A 19,348-nucleotide genomic window follows, 5' to 3' on the forward strand; every position below is an offset into this window, starting at 1 on the left:
CCCAACGGCTTAAACCAAAGAGATGATGCGCAACGGCTTCCTACAACTTGGAAAACGGTATTGAAGAAAAAGACCAAAATAAATCAGGCCGCAACATCCACGCGTAACATCCCGCCGACGACTGCAACCTACACCGGACCAATAACAAAAGCCAGAGTTCGCGCAGGGCAAGCAGCATCAGGATCAACTACATAAGCGACGGTATCGTAAGTAAAAATTCAGTTTACTTCAAGCAGCAGCGAGAAGCGGAACTACCTGACTTGACAATGGCAAGTGAGATCTTGCCGAAACGTCGTCAAAATAATGGTTTTTATCAAAACCAAAATTATTCAACGCGGAGTCAAACCCGGAAAACAACAGAAAGCACATATAGCTCCCGCGGAAACTTCAAGTGTAACATAATTAACCTCTACGGGGAGGAAATTCTACCAGACATCAGAAGATACGAAAAACTACGATCGAAACGAAGGACGTTGTTATGCAACCTTACGTTTTTAGAACGCTGCCGTGACGAAAGCATTATACCGACTTGTATGAAGCTCACTTTTCACAAAAACAACTATAAAACTAAAAACATCTTAAGAAGAGCAAGCCTGGCGCTTATTAGAGAGGCAATCCATGATACCAGACGAGACATCGACAAAATGAATGCAGAATCATTACAGCTGCATCTTAAACTAAGTAACACAATCCATCCAACATTATGGAATTTCTTTGAACAACTGACAAACTTTCGAGCAGAAACAGATGCTGATCTCACTAAGACCAAACAAATTAAAAAGTTTGAAAATTTGTTACTACAACAGCGGCCAAAAAAGAAAGAAAATCCACAAATAGAAACAAACAATTTAGTATATAACTTTTCAAATCTGACACTGGATGAAGCCACGAATAGTGTTCTTGCAAAAGGTTTCAATTTTGCTGTTGCACCTACATACATTCCCGTAGAAAACATCATTACTGAGGTAGAGACTACAATTACTAATCTCCCAGCAGAAACAGCCGAGATCATACGCCAAGACGTATCAAAAATATTAAGAACAGCTAAACCACCAAAAAGAAATTTAACACGGGAAGAGAAAGAAGCCTTACATAATTTGAAGAACAACAAAGAAATCATCGTGCTTCCAGCTGACAAAGGCAACGCTACGGTAGTGATGAATATTCAAGACTACGAAACAAAAATAAACGACATCTTAAATGATACAACATATCAAAGCATCTCGTCAGACCCGACAACCTATCTAGAGAAAATAACAAAAGCCAAGATCAAAGCCTCAAATATCAATAAAGAACAACAGGTCCATCTCATACCTAGAGAGAAGTCATCTAGATGCCCAAAATTTTACGGCCTACCCAAGGTACACAAGGCAGGATTACCACTGCGACCAATTGTGAGTTCCATCGGATCTCCCTTACAACCGCTGGCGAAATTTCTGGCCCAACAGCTGCAACCGTACGCGGAAGAAGCGGATTCTTACGTCAAGAACGCGAGCCACTTCATCGAGCGTATAAAAGGTGTGACTCTTGAGCCGGGACATTTGCTAGTCAGCTTCGATGTTGTCTCACTTTTCACGAATGTTCCTATAGATGAATCACTGGACATCATAAGCAAAAAGTATCCAATATCACCGGATACACTAAACCTAACCAAACACTGTTTAAATAACACTTATTTCATCTATAAGGAACAAAGATATAAACAAATTGAGGGAGCACCGATGGGTTCTCCACTGTCACCAGTAATAGCGAACTTGTTTATGAAGGAAATAGAACAGCGGGCAATAGAAACAGCTGAATACAAACCCAAACTGTGGCTTAGATACGTGGATGACACTTTTATTATCTGGACCCACGGAGAAGAAAAACTAAAGGCTTTTTTAGAACACATCAACAATATCCACCATAAAATTCAGTTTACCATGGAACTGGAAGAAAACGATCAAATTCCATTCTTAGATGTGTTAATAATAAAGAAACAAGACGGACACATAGGCCATACAGTGTATAGGAAACCGACACATACCGATAGATATCTAAATGCTGCTTCACACCACCATCCTGCACAATTGCATTCAGTCATCAAAACCTTGATTACAAGATCCGAAAGACTGACAGACCAAGAACATCAAAATGAAGAAATGCATAACGTGAAAACAGCGTTAAGAAAAAACGGCTTCTCAACATACAACATCGAAAAAGCTCAAAATGCTCGAAGAAGAGATAAGGACCCTACAGAAGACAATAAGCCGATCGGCAAAACCATTCTGCCATATGTGAAGGGTACGACAGAGAAAATAGGGAGAGTGCTGAGAAAACACAACATAGAAACGATATTTAATACGGACAGAAAGATCTCAACTATTTTACCAACACCAAAGACCAAAATATCGTTAGAAAGCCAAGGTGTATACGAGATTCCGTGTGGGGATTGTGGAAAGTCGTACATTGGACAGACCAACCGAAGAATCCAGGTAAGACGAGAAGAACACCGAAATGCTATCGAAAGGGGAGAAACCACGTCATCCCTGGCTCAACATGTCGCAAATACAGGACACACAATAAACCTGAACCAAACAACGATGTTAGCTAACATAGAAATAAAAAGAAAACGGGAAATCAGAGAATCGATAGAAATTGAAAGAAATCCCAACGGCTTAAACCAAAGAGATGATGCGCAACGGCTTCCTACAACTTGGAAAACGGTATTGAAGAAAAAGACCAAAATAAATCAGGCCGCAACATCCACGCGTAACATCCCGCCGACGACTGCAACCTACACCGGACCAATAACAAGAGCCAGAGTTCGCGCAGGGCAAGCAGCATCAGGATCAACTACATAAGCGACGGTATCGTAAGTAAAAATTCAGTTTACTTCAAGCAGCAGCGAGAAGCGGAACTACCTGACTTGACAATGGCAAGTGAGATCTTGCCGAAACGTCGTTAAAATAATGGTTTTTATCAAAACCAAAATTATTCAACGCGGAGTCAAACCCGGAAAACAACAGAAAGCATATATATATATATATATATATATATATATATATATATATATATATATATATATAATATAATATAAGTAATATATTTAGTTATTATGTGCACATCAAAATAAAAATGCTGCTTATATAATAGCCAAATATATATAATATGTCACTAAAATTTATAGGTATCTAAATACATTATACATACTTTTACTTACTAGATTTTTAGGAAATATTGAAGTACCAATATGAATTTATTATTTTCAAGCTGCTTTTTATGTTCTTAAAAATGTTTTAGTCCTTGTAGCTAGAAATATTTCGTCTTCACTTCGTCCTAACAGCGTAAACATAAATGCCTGTAACTGTACTCTGGGCTGGGAAACTATTTTCATATTTTGCCCTTTTGTTACCTACCCCCTTCCCTTGTGCAGGTATAAAATATGCAATGCAAGGGGTCAGAATGACAATGAATAGCCGTTTCCGGATTCCCGAAAATTATAGGTAAAAATACTTATGGTATATAAACTCAAATCAAAATGGTAATATATTCATTTCAATTGAAAACGAAACGAGAATTTCTCATTTTTCTTCAATAGAATTAAGTTTTACGAGTAAACTTTTTTACCATACAATTAAAACGGTTTAAAAAAAATGAATTAGATAGTTCAGTAGTACCTACCAAAATACCTAAATTTTATTAATTATTCTTAACGCGAAGTTGATAATCTATAGGCTAACATTATTCTTCTTCCTATAGGTATATACAGTATATTCTTTTTAAGATATTTTAAAAGTATATACAAGTATGTGTTAAGCATATACTTTTGCATATACTTACGCATATACTAAGAATATTCGATTATGGTATATTCTAAGAATAAACTTTTACGAACATTCCGAGATACTACGTACACGAATGTGCTCAGTATATTCGGTGCAAGAATATTCTTCGAAGCACATGCAAAGAACACGAAATTTAGAATGTTTTTTATGGTACATGCTATGCTTGTACTACGCATATACTAAAAAGGATATACTTCGACGAATATTGGTAGGATATGCTTAGAACGTGATGCGAACATCATTGTTATGTGGGACAGGTTTACAAAAAAAAAATGTTGGACTATTTGACGAAACCATATGACTAGGGGATTTTTGGGGCTGATCACGAATCCAGGATCCGCTGACCTCTTTCACGTCTAGCTCAAGGTCATTTGAATGCCAAATCAAGATCAATCGACACAATCGTTCTGAAAAAAGGGTATTAGGGGTTGGGATCGCTGATCACAAAACTGGGGTCCGTTGACCTGTACCTCGTCAGGTAAAGGTCATTTCAAGGTCAAATCAGGACAAGTGCACAAAACCTTTCAGAAAAAGTTAAAGTGTATATTGATACACACTTTATAGTTCTGGAATTTTAAGTAAAATAAAATCAATGGGAAAATCCCAGTAGCTGGCTGTATACCATAATTAAAAAACCTAGGTTTTTTAAGTAAAATCTATATAAGGCGTAATCTCTTTTATAAAATGACTTGTTGAATATTTAAAACTATGTTAATTGATTTATAAATGTTTAAGAATCATAAAAGCAATATTCAAAAATGCGGTTCGGTCCTGGCAAGTATACTAGTTAGTGCGTACTTGTCAGCTCCAAACAAAAACAGTTATTTAGATAGTATCTAATGAGTAAAAATTTTTATTTTCGCATATATAAGTGTATAAAGGCCGCGTCCCACCATCAAATAATTTGATCAAACTGGTTTGAGCAAACTGAAAGTGACAAGAAAGTGACAGTTAGTAACGTCACATCCTGAGTGTTCATTGTGGATAATAATGAAAAATTTTAATTTTAAATAAAGTACAAACAAGTTAGACAACTCAATACAAAAAATTTGATCAAACTAGACTGATAGTGAGAGCACAGATTTTTAGAATTTCAAAAAAACTGCAATTGTGACGTCACTTTGACGTACTTCCTCAAGTACGTCAAGTTTGCTCAAACTGTTTGATCAAATTATTTGATGGTGAGACGCGGCCTTAAGAGTGCGTTCAACTATTGTACGTAGTTACTCTTTAAAATTATATAAAACCAAGTCATTTCACTGGAATTTATTATTTATCAGAAGTCGGTTTGATACAAAAAAACCCTAAACACGTTTATTCGTTATCTATAACGACATGATAAAATCACCTGTTGTAAGACAGGTCCGTATTTCAGGATTTACTTAGTTTAAATAATAAAGAAAATATGTCAAATCCGACTGCCGGGACTTCTGACTACAGGAGCGCACAAATGGAAAACACTACTCAAACTTATTCTACTGCTTTGATTGAACAACAATTCCCAACCAAAGAACAAGCCATTGTATTCCCATCCATTGAAAACCTTAAACTTCAAGATTACCTGATTTCACTAGGAAAGTTGATCGAGCCCAAAAATATCCTATTTTCCTCAAGGCTTTCTAACAACAGAGTGTGTATGTACCTTGCAAACAAAAATATTGTTGAAAATTTCATGAATAATTATGAAGGGTCTATAGAAATTAATAACCAAAAAGTCCAAGCACGCAAACTAATCACTCCAGCAGAAAGAATAATTCTGTCAAACGCTTGTCCCACCATTCCGCATGCTGTATTAATTCAAGAAATTGAAAAATTGAGCCTTCAACCCATGTCATTTCTCAAGATAAGCACCGGTCTGCCGGAATTCAACCACTTATAGTTTTAGACGACAAATTTTTATCACACCACCGCTTGCCCCAATACCTGAATCCATATTAATGAATTATGATACCACCAACTATAGGATTTATTTTGCACAAGATTCCTTGATCTGTTTTTCACGTAAAAGGCCAGGCCATACCGCAGCAAATTGCAAAACAATCCAAGAATCAGTTTCTGAAAATTATAACCAAAACCCCCACTCCCAATAATCTTCGCAACCCACACCTTCCCAAATACCTTCAACCAACCCCTCAAAAACTCCAACCTCACAACCAATTATCAATATAGATACAACCCAGTCTACACAAAATAGCTCAAAACGCAGTTTGGATGACATTGTTACACCTCCTCTAGCGCAAGATGCTAATTCAGAAAACCCAAGTCTTGAACCGTTTGCTAAACAAAATGATGTTCCAGCTAAAAAACCAAAAAAAAGTAAGGGAAAGACTCCAACTCACGTACTCATGGAACCGACCAAGGCATTCATCTCGGAGAAAAACTCTTCATTTGTTCTTGATTTTAATCAAATATCCGATCTATTTGAAAATGTTTATGGTGCACAGGACCCAGTCAGCATCATAAAAAACTACACTAGCGAATTTGAAGCTTTAGTGGAAATGCTAACAGCAGTATACCCGTATTTCAAACAAAGGTCCATTAAAGTTAGATGTACAAAAATAAGAAATAAACTACTGCAGCATTTAGAGATGATTTACTCGGATACTGAGGCATCAGAGACTGAAAGTGAGTTTTCTCAAGAATAGAATCGTGAACTTCTGTAACAATCCCAAATTTCAGTTTTATTCATTATAAATGGACTTCTCATCAATTTTGCAGTGGAACATTAACGATTTCTACAATAACCTTCCGATGCTCCAAATAATTCTGTCCAGACACAATCCAGATATAATTTGTCTTCAGGAAAAGAACCCTCAGTGCCTAACACACCTCATTTCTTTCGATAAACATTCAACAAACCCACAGTTAATCAAAACCCACTTCAATGATATACTTCACAACTACAAGGAGTATACCCTTCAGAGTACTCCATTTACTGTGCTGAATTATACGCTCTATACCAGGCCACCCTTGCTGTCAACGCATCCAGTAATACCAAATATATCATACTCACAGACTCTCGTAAGTTCTGTACAGTCAATCCAATATGTCTACCTATCTAATTCTTTGGTCATCAAAACAAAACAAGAAGTTCATACCGCTCAACTGAACGGAAAAATTATCATATTCCTCTGGATACCATCCCATATTGGAATTCAAGAAAATGAAGAGACAGACAACGCTGCAAAAGAAGCTGCAACTAGTGATAGTGCGGAGTGTACGGAAACATTTACGAGTGCGGATGTGAAAGCGGCGGTCAAACGTAAAGTGCGGTATATGTGGGAAGAAAAGTGGAAAGTGTCACCGACCAAGCTACTTAACATTTTATACAATATCTAAAATACAAATGTAATGAAAATTATTGTTCGCTACTATTGTTTCGCTAATAGCCAATTTTGGCTGATGCGATTTTGTTAATAAAAAAAAATATTCAAAAATTCAATATACGTGAACACTTTATGTTACAAATTTAACATATTGTATTATACTGCCGTCCTTAGGAAAAACGGCGTATATGCAGAGAGATCACATTTGAGTAAAATCGGTTTTTGTTTAAATGTGTAGCCGTTGAAAACTATTTAAAATTTTTTTTGTTTTCTACTTTATATAGGTACTTAATAAATATCATATTTATACATAAGATTGGTAAAATATATCTTATTTACTCTAAAAACTCATGTTACTGCGTTCGTTCTAAGTATACTACATAAATTAACTTCTTCCTCCTTAGGAAGAATGCAGTACTGCAACATCTATGCGGTTATCGAAGGTAGTGCTTTAATAAAAATCCACCGCCTACCTATAATAAACTTCTTCCTGTTCTGTTTATCTATGTTTTTGCATTTATAATGCAGTTTCTTATTTACCATATTCCCCGGCTAACCCGGATCGGCCGCGGTCCCGATTAATCCGACTTATAGAGGTTCCACTGTATATCCAATAAAAAAATTACAAAGTCGGATCTATTGCTTATGCAAAATATCAATAAAAAATATAAGTAGAGAAAATATAGACAATATACTAACTGATAGGTACTAACAACACATGTATTTACCAAGTACACAAAATTAAAGTAAATGACACAGATACAGATGACAAGATAAAATAATGTCAACAGTAGTGGTTTTTACCTCAAAACAGTTAGATCTGTCATTTTGATGTATCCAGAGGTACCAAACCAATTAACTTTACAGTTGAGCACCAGTTTAGTTAAGTAAATGATGGAAATACGTAGTAGCTGTTGAAAACCCGCCCTTATTGCCGATATTTCAACAACGACTTTGCTTAACTACGCCTCTGTGTCAAAAGGAGAAGCTTAAGCTGGGTGCCGTATTTCCGAATACGTCAAAATGCCAGAACTAACTGCTGAGGTAAAAACCACTACTGTTGACATTTAATTTTATCTTGTCATCTGTATCAAAGTCATTTACTTCACTTAATTTTGTGTACTTGGTACATGTGTTATTAGTTTATTGTCTATATTTTCTCCAGTTCTATTTTTTATTGTTATTTTGCATATGCAATAGATCCGTCTTTGTAATTTTGTTTATTGGATATATTCCTTAAAATGTCAAATTGAGTTTACTTTTGTAAAATAAATATAACAAGCATTGTAGAAATAAATAATTTTCAGGTGCCTACACCCTACAAAAGGAGTAAGAATTTTAATAATCGTTAACAATCCAATAATAACGTTATTACGTAAAAGTTGGTTTTCAAAATAACTCTATAATTATTATTAATCTATAGAAATAACCTCAAAAACATAAAACAAATTTTAAGCAAAGGCCTTAAACCAACTCCCGCGCGAGCTTAAAATTATTTGGTTTAAGCCTCAAAGCTCAAGCCTCAAATTGAAGTGGGAATACAAGCATTTAAGCTTAAGCTCATGCTTAATGTAAGCTTTGGCTTAAGTGCGGTTGGAAATACCGGCCCTTAGCTTATGTCTGCGTTCTTTTTTTTTGTAGTAAATAATTGTTTATAGTTGGTTTGTATTTTAGGTTTTACTCAAGAGGATAACAAAATGAAAATTATGAAAACATTTGGTGAATATTCATCCCATAAAGAGCACTGTACCAGTCAACGCGCCGAAGAAAAAACTATAAATAATATAGAAGTTCAGGCTAGAACGAGACCTTACCAATGTGAAATTTGTTTTAAGCAATTTAGTTTTGGACATAATTTGAAAAAACATTTGAGATGGCACACTGGCCAAAAACATTACAAGTGTGAAATTTGTTTTAAGAATTTTAGCGAATCTAGTCATTTGAAAAGACATTTGAAAGTGCACCCAGGAGAAAAATATTACAAGTGTGAAATTTGTTTTAAGCAGTTTAGTGAAGGACTTCATTTGAAACAACATGTAAGAATGCACACTGGGGACAAACCTTACAAGTGTGAAATTTGTTTTAAGAAGTTTAGCAAATCGTATCTTTTGAAAAGACATTTAAAAGTGCACATTGGAGAAAAACCTTATAAGTGTGAAATTTGTTCTAACCAATTTATTATAGCAAATGATTTGAAAAGACATTTGAGAGTACACACTGGAGAAAAACCATACAAGTGTGAAATTTGTTTGAAGCAGTTTAGTCAAGCGAGTAATTTGAAAATGCATTTGAGAGTACACACTGGAGAAAAACCCTACAAGTGTGAAATTTGTTTGAAGCTGTTTGGTGATGCAAGTACTTTGAGAAAACATTTCAGAGTACACTCTGGAGAAAAACCTTATGAGTGTGAAATTTGTTCCAAGCAGTTTAGTCGAGCAAATACTTTGAAAGCACATATGAGAGTGCACACTGGAGAACAACCATACAAGTGTGAAATTTGTTTTAAGAGGTTTAGCGAATCAGGTAATTTGAAAAAACATTTCAGTTTGCATACTGGAGAAAAACCTCTTAAGTGTAAAATTTGTTTTAAGCGGTTTAATGAAAGACATCATTTGAAAGTTCACATAAAAACGCACAGTGAGGAAACATCTTACAAGTGCGAAATTTGTTTGAAGCAGTTCAGTGAAGCATGTAATTTAAAAGATCATTTGAGAGTGCACACGGGAGAAAAATCTTACAACTGCGAAGTTTGTTTTAAGAAGTTTAGCGAATCGGGCAATTTGAGAAAACATTTGAGACTGCACACTGAAAAAAAACCACACAAGTGTAAAATTTGTTTTCAGCAGTTCAGTGAGGTAAGTAATTTGAAAAAACATTTGAAAGTGCACACTGGAGAAGGATTTTACAAGTGTGAAATTTGTTTGAAACTATTCTCCTGCACAGGTAATTTGAATCAGCATATAAAATTGCATACTGGAGAAAAGCCGTACAAGTGCAAAATTTGTTTTAAGCAGTTTAGTCAAGCAAGTAATTTGAAAACACATTTTAGAATACACACTGAAGAAAAACCATACAAGTGTGAAATTTGTTTTAAGCGGTTTAGTGTAGCAGATCATGTGAAATCACATTTAAAAGTGCACACTGGCGAAAAATCTTACAAGTGTGAAATTTGTTTTAAGCTATTTAGTCAAGCAAGTAATTTGAAAGTTCATTTGAGAGTGCACACTGGAGAAAAACCATATAAGTGTGACATTTGTATTAAGACGTTTAGCGGATCAAGTAATTTGAAAAAACATTTGAAAGTGCACACTGGAGAAAAACCTTAACACTTTCGCTGTATTTAGAGCACTGGCGGCTCGTCAGAGGAGGTAAGGTAGGCTTAGCCTCCTCATAAATTTTTTACACACGCTACACTGTTTTGTTTGTCTCGAATCCCGAAAAACAAGCACTCTTACTATTATCCAAAGTGTAAATTCCACACTATCACTACCTAAACAGCACAAGTACATCCATGGGACGAACCACCGGAATTTTCGTATGTCCTAAGGACGTACGTTTTAGATCCTGGGACATCCTTGGGACGTACCGAGGACGTCCGATGTTACAAAACCATCCGTACCCAAGACGTCCGACCAAACTACCCTTGGAACAGCCGACCAAACTACCCTTGGAACAGCCGACCAAAACCTCCTTGGGACGATCGACCAAAACCACCATGGAAACTCTCACCAAACCTTTTTAGGACATTATGTATACATACAGTAGGAAAAATGAAAGAGTACCCATGAACGAACATATAAAACACGCTGTATTTTCCTGTCACCGTGTCACACAAAAAATTGGCTAGCGCAAGTACATGTAATAATTATTGTTACATGTACTTGCACTGACAATTGACAATTTTCTTTGTGACACGATGACAGGAAAATACAGCGTGTTTTATATGTTCGTTCATGGGTATTCTTTCAGTTTTCCGACTGTAAAATGTTTTTTTAGAAATTTAAAACATGGCATTTAATTATGGTAGGGGAGCAAAGTATGCTAAATGTGCAGTCACTCGAGCGCTTTGGAGACCTATTGGGTTGTGAAGAGTAGGCCCTAAAACCAAAAAAAGTTAAGTAAAGTTTTCCATTTTAGTGGGGACTTTCCATTTTTTAATTTAATTTTCCATTTCCAACAATCGTTTTTTTCGATTATAGCGCCAACTATCCATAATTCGAAAAAATATTTTAAATAAAAGTTGCTTATTTTTACGTAGATAAGAATCCAAATCTGTAATAAAAATTAGGGGCTCCTATTTAAGATTTTAAAGTAACCCCCCACCCCACCTTTGTGGGGGGTCGTGTTTGGTGCCATTCGATAGATTTTTAAAAAAATATTGAACACGTATTTTTTAGTTTTTCGATCTGACGTTTATTTCGAGAAATATTCGCTTTTTTGTAAAACTTTGTGACTCCCCCATTTCCTTACGCCCCGCTCAAATTGTCAGATTTTTTAAATATACACTCTTTTGCATGTATTTAACTTACGTTATCTTAATCTGACGATTTCGAGTTTTTCTAAAGATAGATTTTTTTTTCGGGCCCCCCTTAACGAACTCATCTGTGTTAAAATCCAATATATGGTCGAGTTACATTTACAGGGTGCATACAAGGTTTCTCCCCGTATGATAATCTGACGCGCTCGAGTAACTGCAAAAATCCCCGCTTGGGCTCCCCTACCATTACTATAGTTGTTCCATTTTATCTTTGCCCATGCGTCATGATTCATTTTCAAACAAATTAAATCAAAGCGTAAAGTGAAACCTAAGTCGATGTGTATAATATAGAATGTATACCGTATACACAATGTATATTGGGACCGTGCAAGTTCGGCAAAGCGACACCTGGTTTTTACGCTCAGCAACATTATTCGCACTTTTAATTATATTAGTCCTGGTAACTGGATAATTGTCAAGGCCATAGTCAAAAAAAAATAATAAGAAAAAATAAGATTCAGGTTATGTTATTAAAACGTAAACAATAGGGAACTTGCATAAAATTTTAAATTCGAAAAAAATGTTATAAATCACAACAGAACATAATTTAGAATCTGTATCAAAGATAAAAAAAGCTTTGTTTGTCTTTCGTTTGGCCCCTAAAGACGACTAAAAATTTAACTTATACCAGCCACCCCAAAACGCGTCGTGACGTCACACCGTTGTATGTTTACATTCTACACCATTTCCCATTTAGAATAGTTGATTATAATAATTAACTTACGTATAAAAATTATTTTAACAATATTTTGTACATGTCATGTCAACTAAATACATATATTTATTTTGCTAACCTAAATATATACTTTTATATATACATTGATTTATTACAATTAAGTTTGAAACATCTGAATAGTTCTGCTTCCCTTCCCTTAACAAATATTTTTCTATCAAACAAACACTAAACATATCAAAATAGCATGTACCAAAATATACAGTCACTGCGCACGCTAAATAATGACGTCACTGGTTTGATGAAGTTTAATTCGCGTGTACTTAACTTTTTTATTTGCGTACACGTTAGCGTGTACCTAGACACAGCGAAATATAACCATAATAATAACTAATGTAAAACTATGTGACGTCACGGGTCGTTTGAACTATTTTATACCGCAGAAGACTTTAAATATGTATTTCTAAGTTATTACGAGTTTTTGAAGCGTGAAATTTTGGAAATTTCATTTTTAAACAAAACTGAACATTATTATGTAATAAAAAAAATGTACAAGTTCCCTATTGTATGTAGTAAATAAAATTAGTTATTAAAATGCAGTACTGCAAGCAAAATACAATTAATTAAATTTACCTTTATATAATAATTGTATATCATATCAATATTGTGGAGCAATATATCATTTTTCTTCTTCAATGGCAGTAGGTATGAAATATGTATACGTCAATTTGACAATTTCAATTGACAATATGAATCATTTAAGAAAGTTGCAATATTTCTCCCCTATTCTCGCACGATCGTTTCTCGTATCTCCTCCAAGTACTTGCACACCGCGAATCAGGGGCGTCATTTGAAATTTTGATTGGGGGGGCAAGCATTATATATACAATACATTATATTATGATGTAATGATGAAAATTGATGTATCTTTTGTAAATTTCAGTCATTTTCAGCAAATGCCCCCCCTGACCCTATCAAATGACGCCCCTGCCGCGAATACATGTAGACGTACGTTTCACTTTATGTTTGCACATAATTTGTTTGAAAATTAATCGCGACACATGGGCAAAGATAAAATGGAACTACTATATTAAAGAATGTTGAAAAGGTCTAAAATTATTTTATACTAAATTTACTCATAATTTTTAAAGATGAAATCTGCATTTAAAATGAAAAACTACATATATATTATTAAACACATTTTTATTGAAATTTAACAAATAAATATGTTAAAATGTCTTTTGATTTTTTTTTGCTTGCTCCTCCAAATTTTGATAATTCTTTTACCTACAATATATACCAATTAAAAATGAATGATCTTAAACAATCCAGGTGCAAAGTTCTAAATAAGTAATTAAGTATCTGTAAAAACACTTATCGTTGAAAGATCATATAAAAACGCACGTGTGTGAAACGCAAAGATCTTACGAGTGTGAAATGCAAAGATCTTATGAGTGTGAAATCTGAAACTATTCTCCCGCACAGGTAATTTGAATCGGCATATGAGACCGCATACGGGAGAAAAACTGTACGTGGCTTGTCTTTTTAGTTTTGCATATATCCGCTTAGAGGGAGCCACCACGAAAACCTTCCGACACAAACGTAACCACAATCTTTTTTTGATATAACTCAAGAATTTCATTGCCATACAATAAGTCGTGTAGATACAGTGAATTTTTGAAATTAGCAAGTCTGTCAAAGAATGTATCTTAGCCGAGAACATTTTCGAGCAATAATTTTTTACAATTTTCGAAGAGGATTATCCCAACAGCAATGTCACGCTGAAATGGTTTATGTGTTTGGGAATGAAGCATCACACCAGTCAACTATTTGCCACTGATATTGTGAATTTCAACGTGGTCGCTCCAGTGTCGGCAACGAATCCAGGCTAGGTCCACCCAAAACATCAGTCAGGCAGCAAACCATTGATGCGGCTCGTCAGCTAATTAAGGATGACCGCCGTGTAACATACTGGGAGATATTTATACCCAAGCTGTTTAATTTGAAAACACATTTGAGAATACACACTGAAGAAAAACCATACAAGTGTGAAATTTGTTTTAAACAATTTAGTTTTGGACATAATTTGAAAAAACATTTGAGAGTGCACACTGAAGAAAAATATTACAAATGTGAAATTTGTTTTAAGCAGTTTAGTGAAGGACTTCATTTGAAACAACATGTAAGAATGCACACTGGAGACAAATCTTACAAGTGTGAAATTTGTTTTAAGAAGTTTAGCAAATCATATCTTTTGAAAAGACATTAAAGAGTGCACACTGGAGAAAAACCATACAAGTGTGAAATTTGTTTTAAACAGTTTAGTTTTGGACATAATTTGAAAAAACATTTAAGAGTGCACACTGGAGAAAAATATTACAAGTGTGAAATTTGTTTTAAGAAGTTTAGCAAATCATATCTTTTAAAAAGCCACAAAGTGCACACTGGAGAAATTATTATTAAAAATTATTTTTCCAATTTAATTGTGGCTTACTTCCCACTAAATAGTTAATCATAAAAATGCCACAAGGAAATAGCTTCAGAACAACATTAAGTAATTTGAAAAAACATTTGAGATTGCATACTGCAAACTTACTTTTAGACGAACTGGAAATATTTGGCTCATTAACTTGATAATTAAATTGATAAAGACACGACTGACGAGTAATTAATTTACTTCATTCAAGCTGCGAGAGATAAAATACTGAAACAATATAACATAACTAATTAGATATAGATACTATATAGTTCTTATTTTGGATCCTCGGCATAAAGTAGAGACATTTTCTCTTCATCTTGGAGAAAGCTTCTACAATCAGAGGCAGCACAAAAATTTGAAGAAATATTTAAAGCTTACTATTTCAATAAACCCCAGAAAGATCTACAGAATCCAATACCAGAGCCGTCACTTAGTCACAAAAAAGAAGATGACGAATTTGATTTAGATATTACTTACCTATTTAAGAACGCTGACAATGATAACTTACAATCTTGGAAGTATGAAATTTAAAAATACATAAATGAGCCTAGGTCAGAATATACTTGATTGGTGGAGAAGACACGAAAATATCTACCCGTCATTATCGAAAATGGCCAAGGATTTTCTCGGAACGCCAGCAACATCTGTACCTGCCTAAATGCTATTTTCAAGAGCAGCTTTAACAATAACAAAGCCAAGAAATCTACTAGGCGTTGACTTCATGAGAAGTGTTTTTTGTTTTTTGAAAAATGGCTTTGGCAGAGCCAATTAGCCAGACTTGTTTGTAATTGATTGCAGATTCATAGTCATAAATTTCTTATTTCATAACATAAGTACATACTACAATATTATTTTTAGATACATAGGTACATTGTGTTGCTTTTTTTTTATTTTGTTTTTATGAGATGTGTTATCTGCCTTAATACATGGCTTATCAATTCCGATTTAAAAATATGCTCAATTTGTTATTTGAAATAAAATCTAGTTTGAAATTTTATTTTCAACAGGATTAGGTAAGTATCATTATTTATTATTTTTAATTTACATTTTTGTAAATCGTTTTAGCAAAAAAAGTGTTCAATAAATTAAAATATGTTATGTTAAAATAATGTTATCTTTTTCACAAATGAATACGTTTTAGAGTTTTCATTATTAGTCAAGATATTTCAAGATTTCTTGTTTTCTTGACAAGATATCTTGGTATTGATATAAAATTCCTTGTCTTGTCTTGAAATCTAAAATTACTTCTTGTCTTGATCTTGGTTTGAAATCAAGACAAGATCTTGAAATTTTCAAGTAGCTGGCGACCCCTATTCCTTTCACTTTATCCATCCAGCCCTAATTCTACTGCATGCATCTTCATCTATTTCTCCATTACTCAGTGGCGTAGCTGAAGATTGAGGGGCCCCCCGCGAAAATTTTTGTGGGCCTCCCGTATTATAAACATAATCACAACTAATAACAGTATAATACTAAAATGTGTAAAATTTACAAATGACAATATTTGGCCTTCCTTCATCAGTTAGTGTTAATACTTAGATTTTTTGAGAATAGACATGAAAACCTATTATACATGTATCTTAATCCGACAAACACGCTCGGACAGGTCGATTTCTAAAATATTCAGAATATATTATAGCATCAAAGTTTCGAACTTTACGCGATTCCTCTTCAGGTAACAGTCATACTTCTGATTTTTTTAAATGGGAAAGTAGGTACATCATGTGACACCTCATTTAAAAGCTTTTGAAATAATGATTACAAAAATGTATAATACTTTGCGAAAATTTCGGTCAAATGCTTTTTAAATGCATTCATTTTTTTCGAATACTGAGAAAACTAATGAGTATTTTTTAAAAATTTAAACGCAGAATGAAAGATTACATTACCGAGTGTCGACAGTCCCTTAGAATAAGCAAAAAGTTTCTTTTGAGTGATTTGAAATTAAAAATCATACTAAATTTTCTTTCGTTTTCACCTCTGTAACTGTAGCTTATTAAAATAAACATTATAGAAGTTTTTAGGGACTTACGGCCCTCGATATAATAATGTAATATTTTATTCTGCGTTTATATTTTTTAAAAATTCCTATTAGTTTTCTCAGGACTAAAAAAATTAATGGATTTAAAAAAAATTTGACCGAAATTTTGCCCAAGTGTTATACATTTTTGTAATCAGTATTTCAAAAGATTTTAAAAGATTTTTGTGCTAAAAATAAATAAGTTAAGATGGGGGAGTATATTGAAAACATTAACTTCAAATCTTTTTTTCCTATAAGTTATTTTTTCGTCTCAGCTGAGCTCATCGTAAAATTTTTTATACATTTTATCCGTTTATTTTTAAATTTTGTTGTAATACCCCACTATTCTGCTATTCCCGCTGCTTCTGCTAAAGTTTCGGAAAACGGATTTCTGATTTCTCGAGGATTATCACGAGGTTTTTGAAAAAGTTGAAGGCCGACCGTTAACTGTTCCATTTCAGATTGCAAAAGTCTTGATGTTAGATTAATAAAGTTAAGTATTTTAGATTGAATAGTAATATTAACGACAAATTCAAAATTATTCATATGCTCTAATAATGCATTAGTTTCTAATTTTTCATCGTTTTTTAGATAGCAATGAAATTTTCGTTAAAGATTTCATTACTTGTCGGGAAGCTCGACGCAAAGCCATAACAGCATCATGTCTGGATAACCACCGGGTTTCATCTTTTAAGTGTTGGCAAACGCGATGAATCCAAAGTCATAATAGTACATACCATCTTTTAATACTTGCACAAAAAAAAAACATAATCGTTTAATTATATCCTAAAAAAACAACTTCTGTACACCATCAAAGGCATCATTCAACACTAGGTTCAGATTATGGGATGCACAATGAACATAGGAAGCTGTTTTTTCAATGTCAGTTACTTATTGTATGTACACCTTTGTATGCCTGAATATACACCACTCGTAACGTCCCATCATAACCCTTTCGCAGTTGTGTACGGAAAGGTGCTTTGATTGTATACATTTTAAAATTTAATTTACAAGACTTTCTGCAATTTGGTCTAATTTGCGAATAAATCCCAAAACACTTTCAACAACTTTTGCTTTGGAAGGTAAATTATTTTCATCGCAACTTATTTTTACATACCGGAAAATAAACCTCAGCTGATCGTGTTTTGAAATATCTTGAGTGGAATCAAGAATTATTGAATAAAAACAACAAAAAATGTTTTGGTTCCCAATTTAAAGAAAGTAGAAGTATTAAGCTTGAAGGCTTTAAGGGGCCCCTCCTAACGTCGGGGTACCCCCGCCTTGCGGGCCCTGCGTGCCTGTCAGCTACGCCACTGTACTCTGTAATACCGATCCCAGGTACCTACTTAAAACTATTGCTTTTTACAATCAGTTCACCATCCAAAGATACCATGTTATTTGTAGTAACTCCATCTTTAAATGAACATTGCAAATACTCTGTCTTTGTCCTACTAAGTTTTAAACCTTTTTCCTCCAGAGCTTGTCTCCACTGTTAAAGTTTTGGTTCTAAGTCTCTTTCACTATTTCCTACTAACACGACATCATCAGCATACATTAAGCACCATGGAATATTACCCTGTAGTTTCGCTGGTATCTGGTCCAAAACTAATGAGAATAAATACGGACTAAGTACCGAGCCCTGGTGCAATCCTACTCTCACATGAAATTTATCAGTCTCTCCCACACCTGTCCTAACACTAGTCGTTACTCCCTCATACATATTCCTCACAATCTTTACATATTCACCAGGGACTCCTTTTTTATTGAGTGCCCACCACAGAATCTCTCGAGGAACTCTATCATAATGCTTTTTCAAGATCAATGAATACCATAGGAGCGTTTGTTTCTTTACTCCTGTATTTTTCCATCAACTGCCTTATAATGAAAATTGCATCTGTTGTTGATCTGCCCTGCATAAAGCCAAACTGATTCTCGCATATTAACATGTAGGTAACTCCAACATGGGTTCATAAAATAAAATATGGAAAACCATGTAACTCCAGCGATAGTTTAAAGCAACAAAAATCCCTTTATTTTTAAATCGTACTAAAAACATTTATTACCCAAATCAACTTACTTTATCTTACTTCCTTACAGACGTAAAATTAGAACTTAAAAACCTCTGTTTTACTCCAAAAAAAAACAAATCAAATCAACGGCAATAATCACTTAAGCGACTTAACAGAAAATGCGCGGGAGTTGCGTGTTTTACTAACATAATCTTTTGACAAGAGGAGATACCTGCTTTTTTAGTATACATTTTAAAATTAGAAATCTACATTTAAATGACGTATTATTTGTCGGATGGCCAGAATAGGTGATTGGCTAATCGATGGCAGTAAAATCTCATTTTAAGTAAAAATTGGAGTTACGCGGTTTTCTTGTGTCGACGACGATATGCTTCTCTTCTTCCGTCTGCATGGATTTCACTTTGATTTGCTGCGTGAAAGTTTTTTTAAAAGTTAAACAAAAAAAAACAGTAAAAG

At 34.2% G+C, this 19,348-nt stretch overlaps 1 protein-coding gene across 3 annotated transcripts in view; it reads left to right on the plus strand.

The window, feature by feature from the left end:
* The window catches only part of LOC126885934 (zinc finger protein 227-like), a 125,539-nt gene extending 111,945 nt beyond the window's left edge, over positions 1 to 13,594 (plus strand). For all 3 annotated transcript variants that reach the window (XM_050652751.1, XM_050652750.1, XM_050652752.1), the window contains exon 2: positions 8,828 to 13,594. In XM_050652751.1, coding sequence (XP_050508708.1) covers positions 8,828 to 10,479 — 1,652 coding nt within the window. In that variant the 3' untranslated portion in view covers positions 10,480 to 13,594. The remainder of the gene's footprint in view (positions 1 to 8,827) is intronic.
* Positions 13,595 to 19,348: the final 5,754 nt, after the last annotated feature.

Source organism: Diabrotica virgifera, chromosome 6, assembly GCF_917563875.1.
Source record: "Diabrotica virgifera virgifera chromosome 6, PGI_DIABVI_V3a".
NCBI classification, from domain to species: domain Eukaryota; kingdom Metazoa; phylum Arthropoda; class Insecta; order Coleoptera; family Chrysomelidae; genus Diabrotica; species Diabrotica virgifera.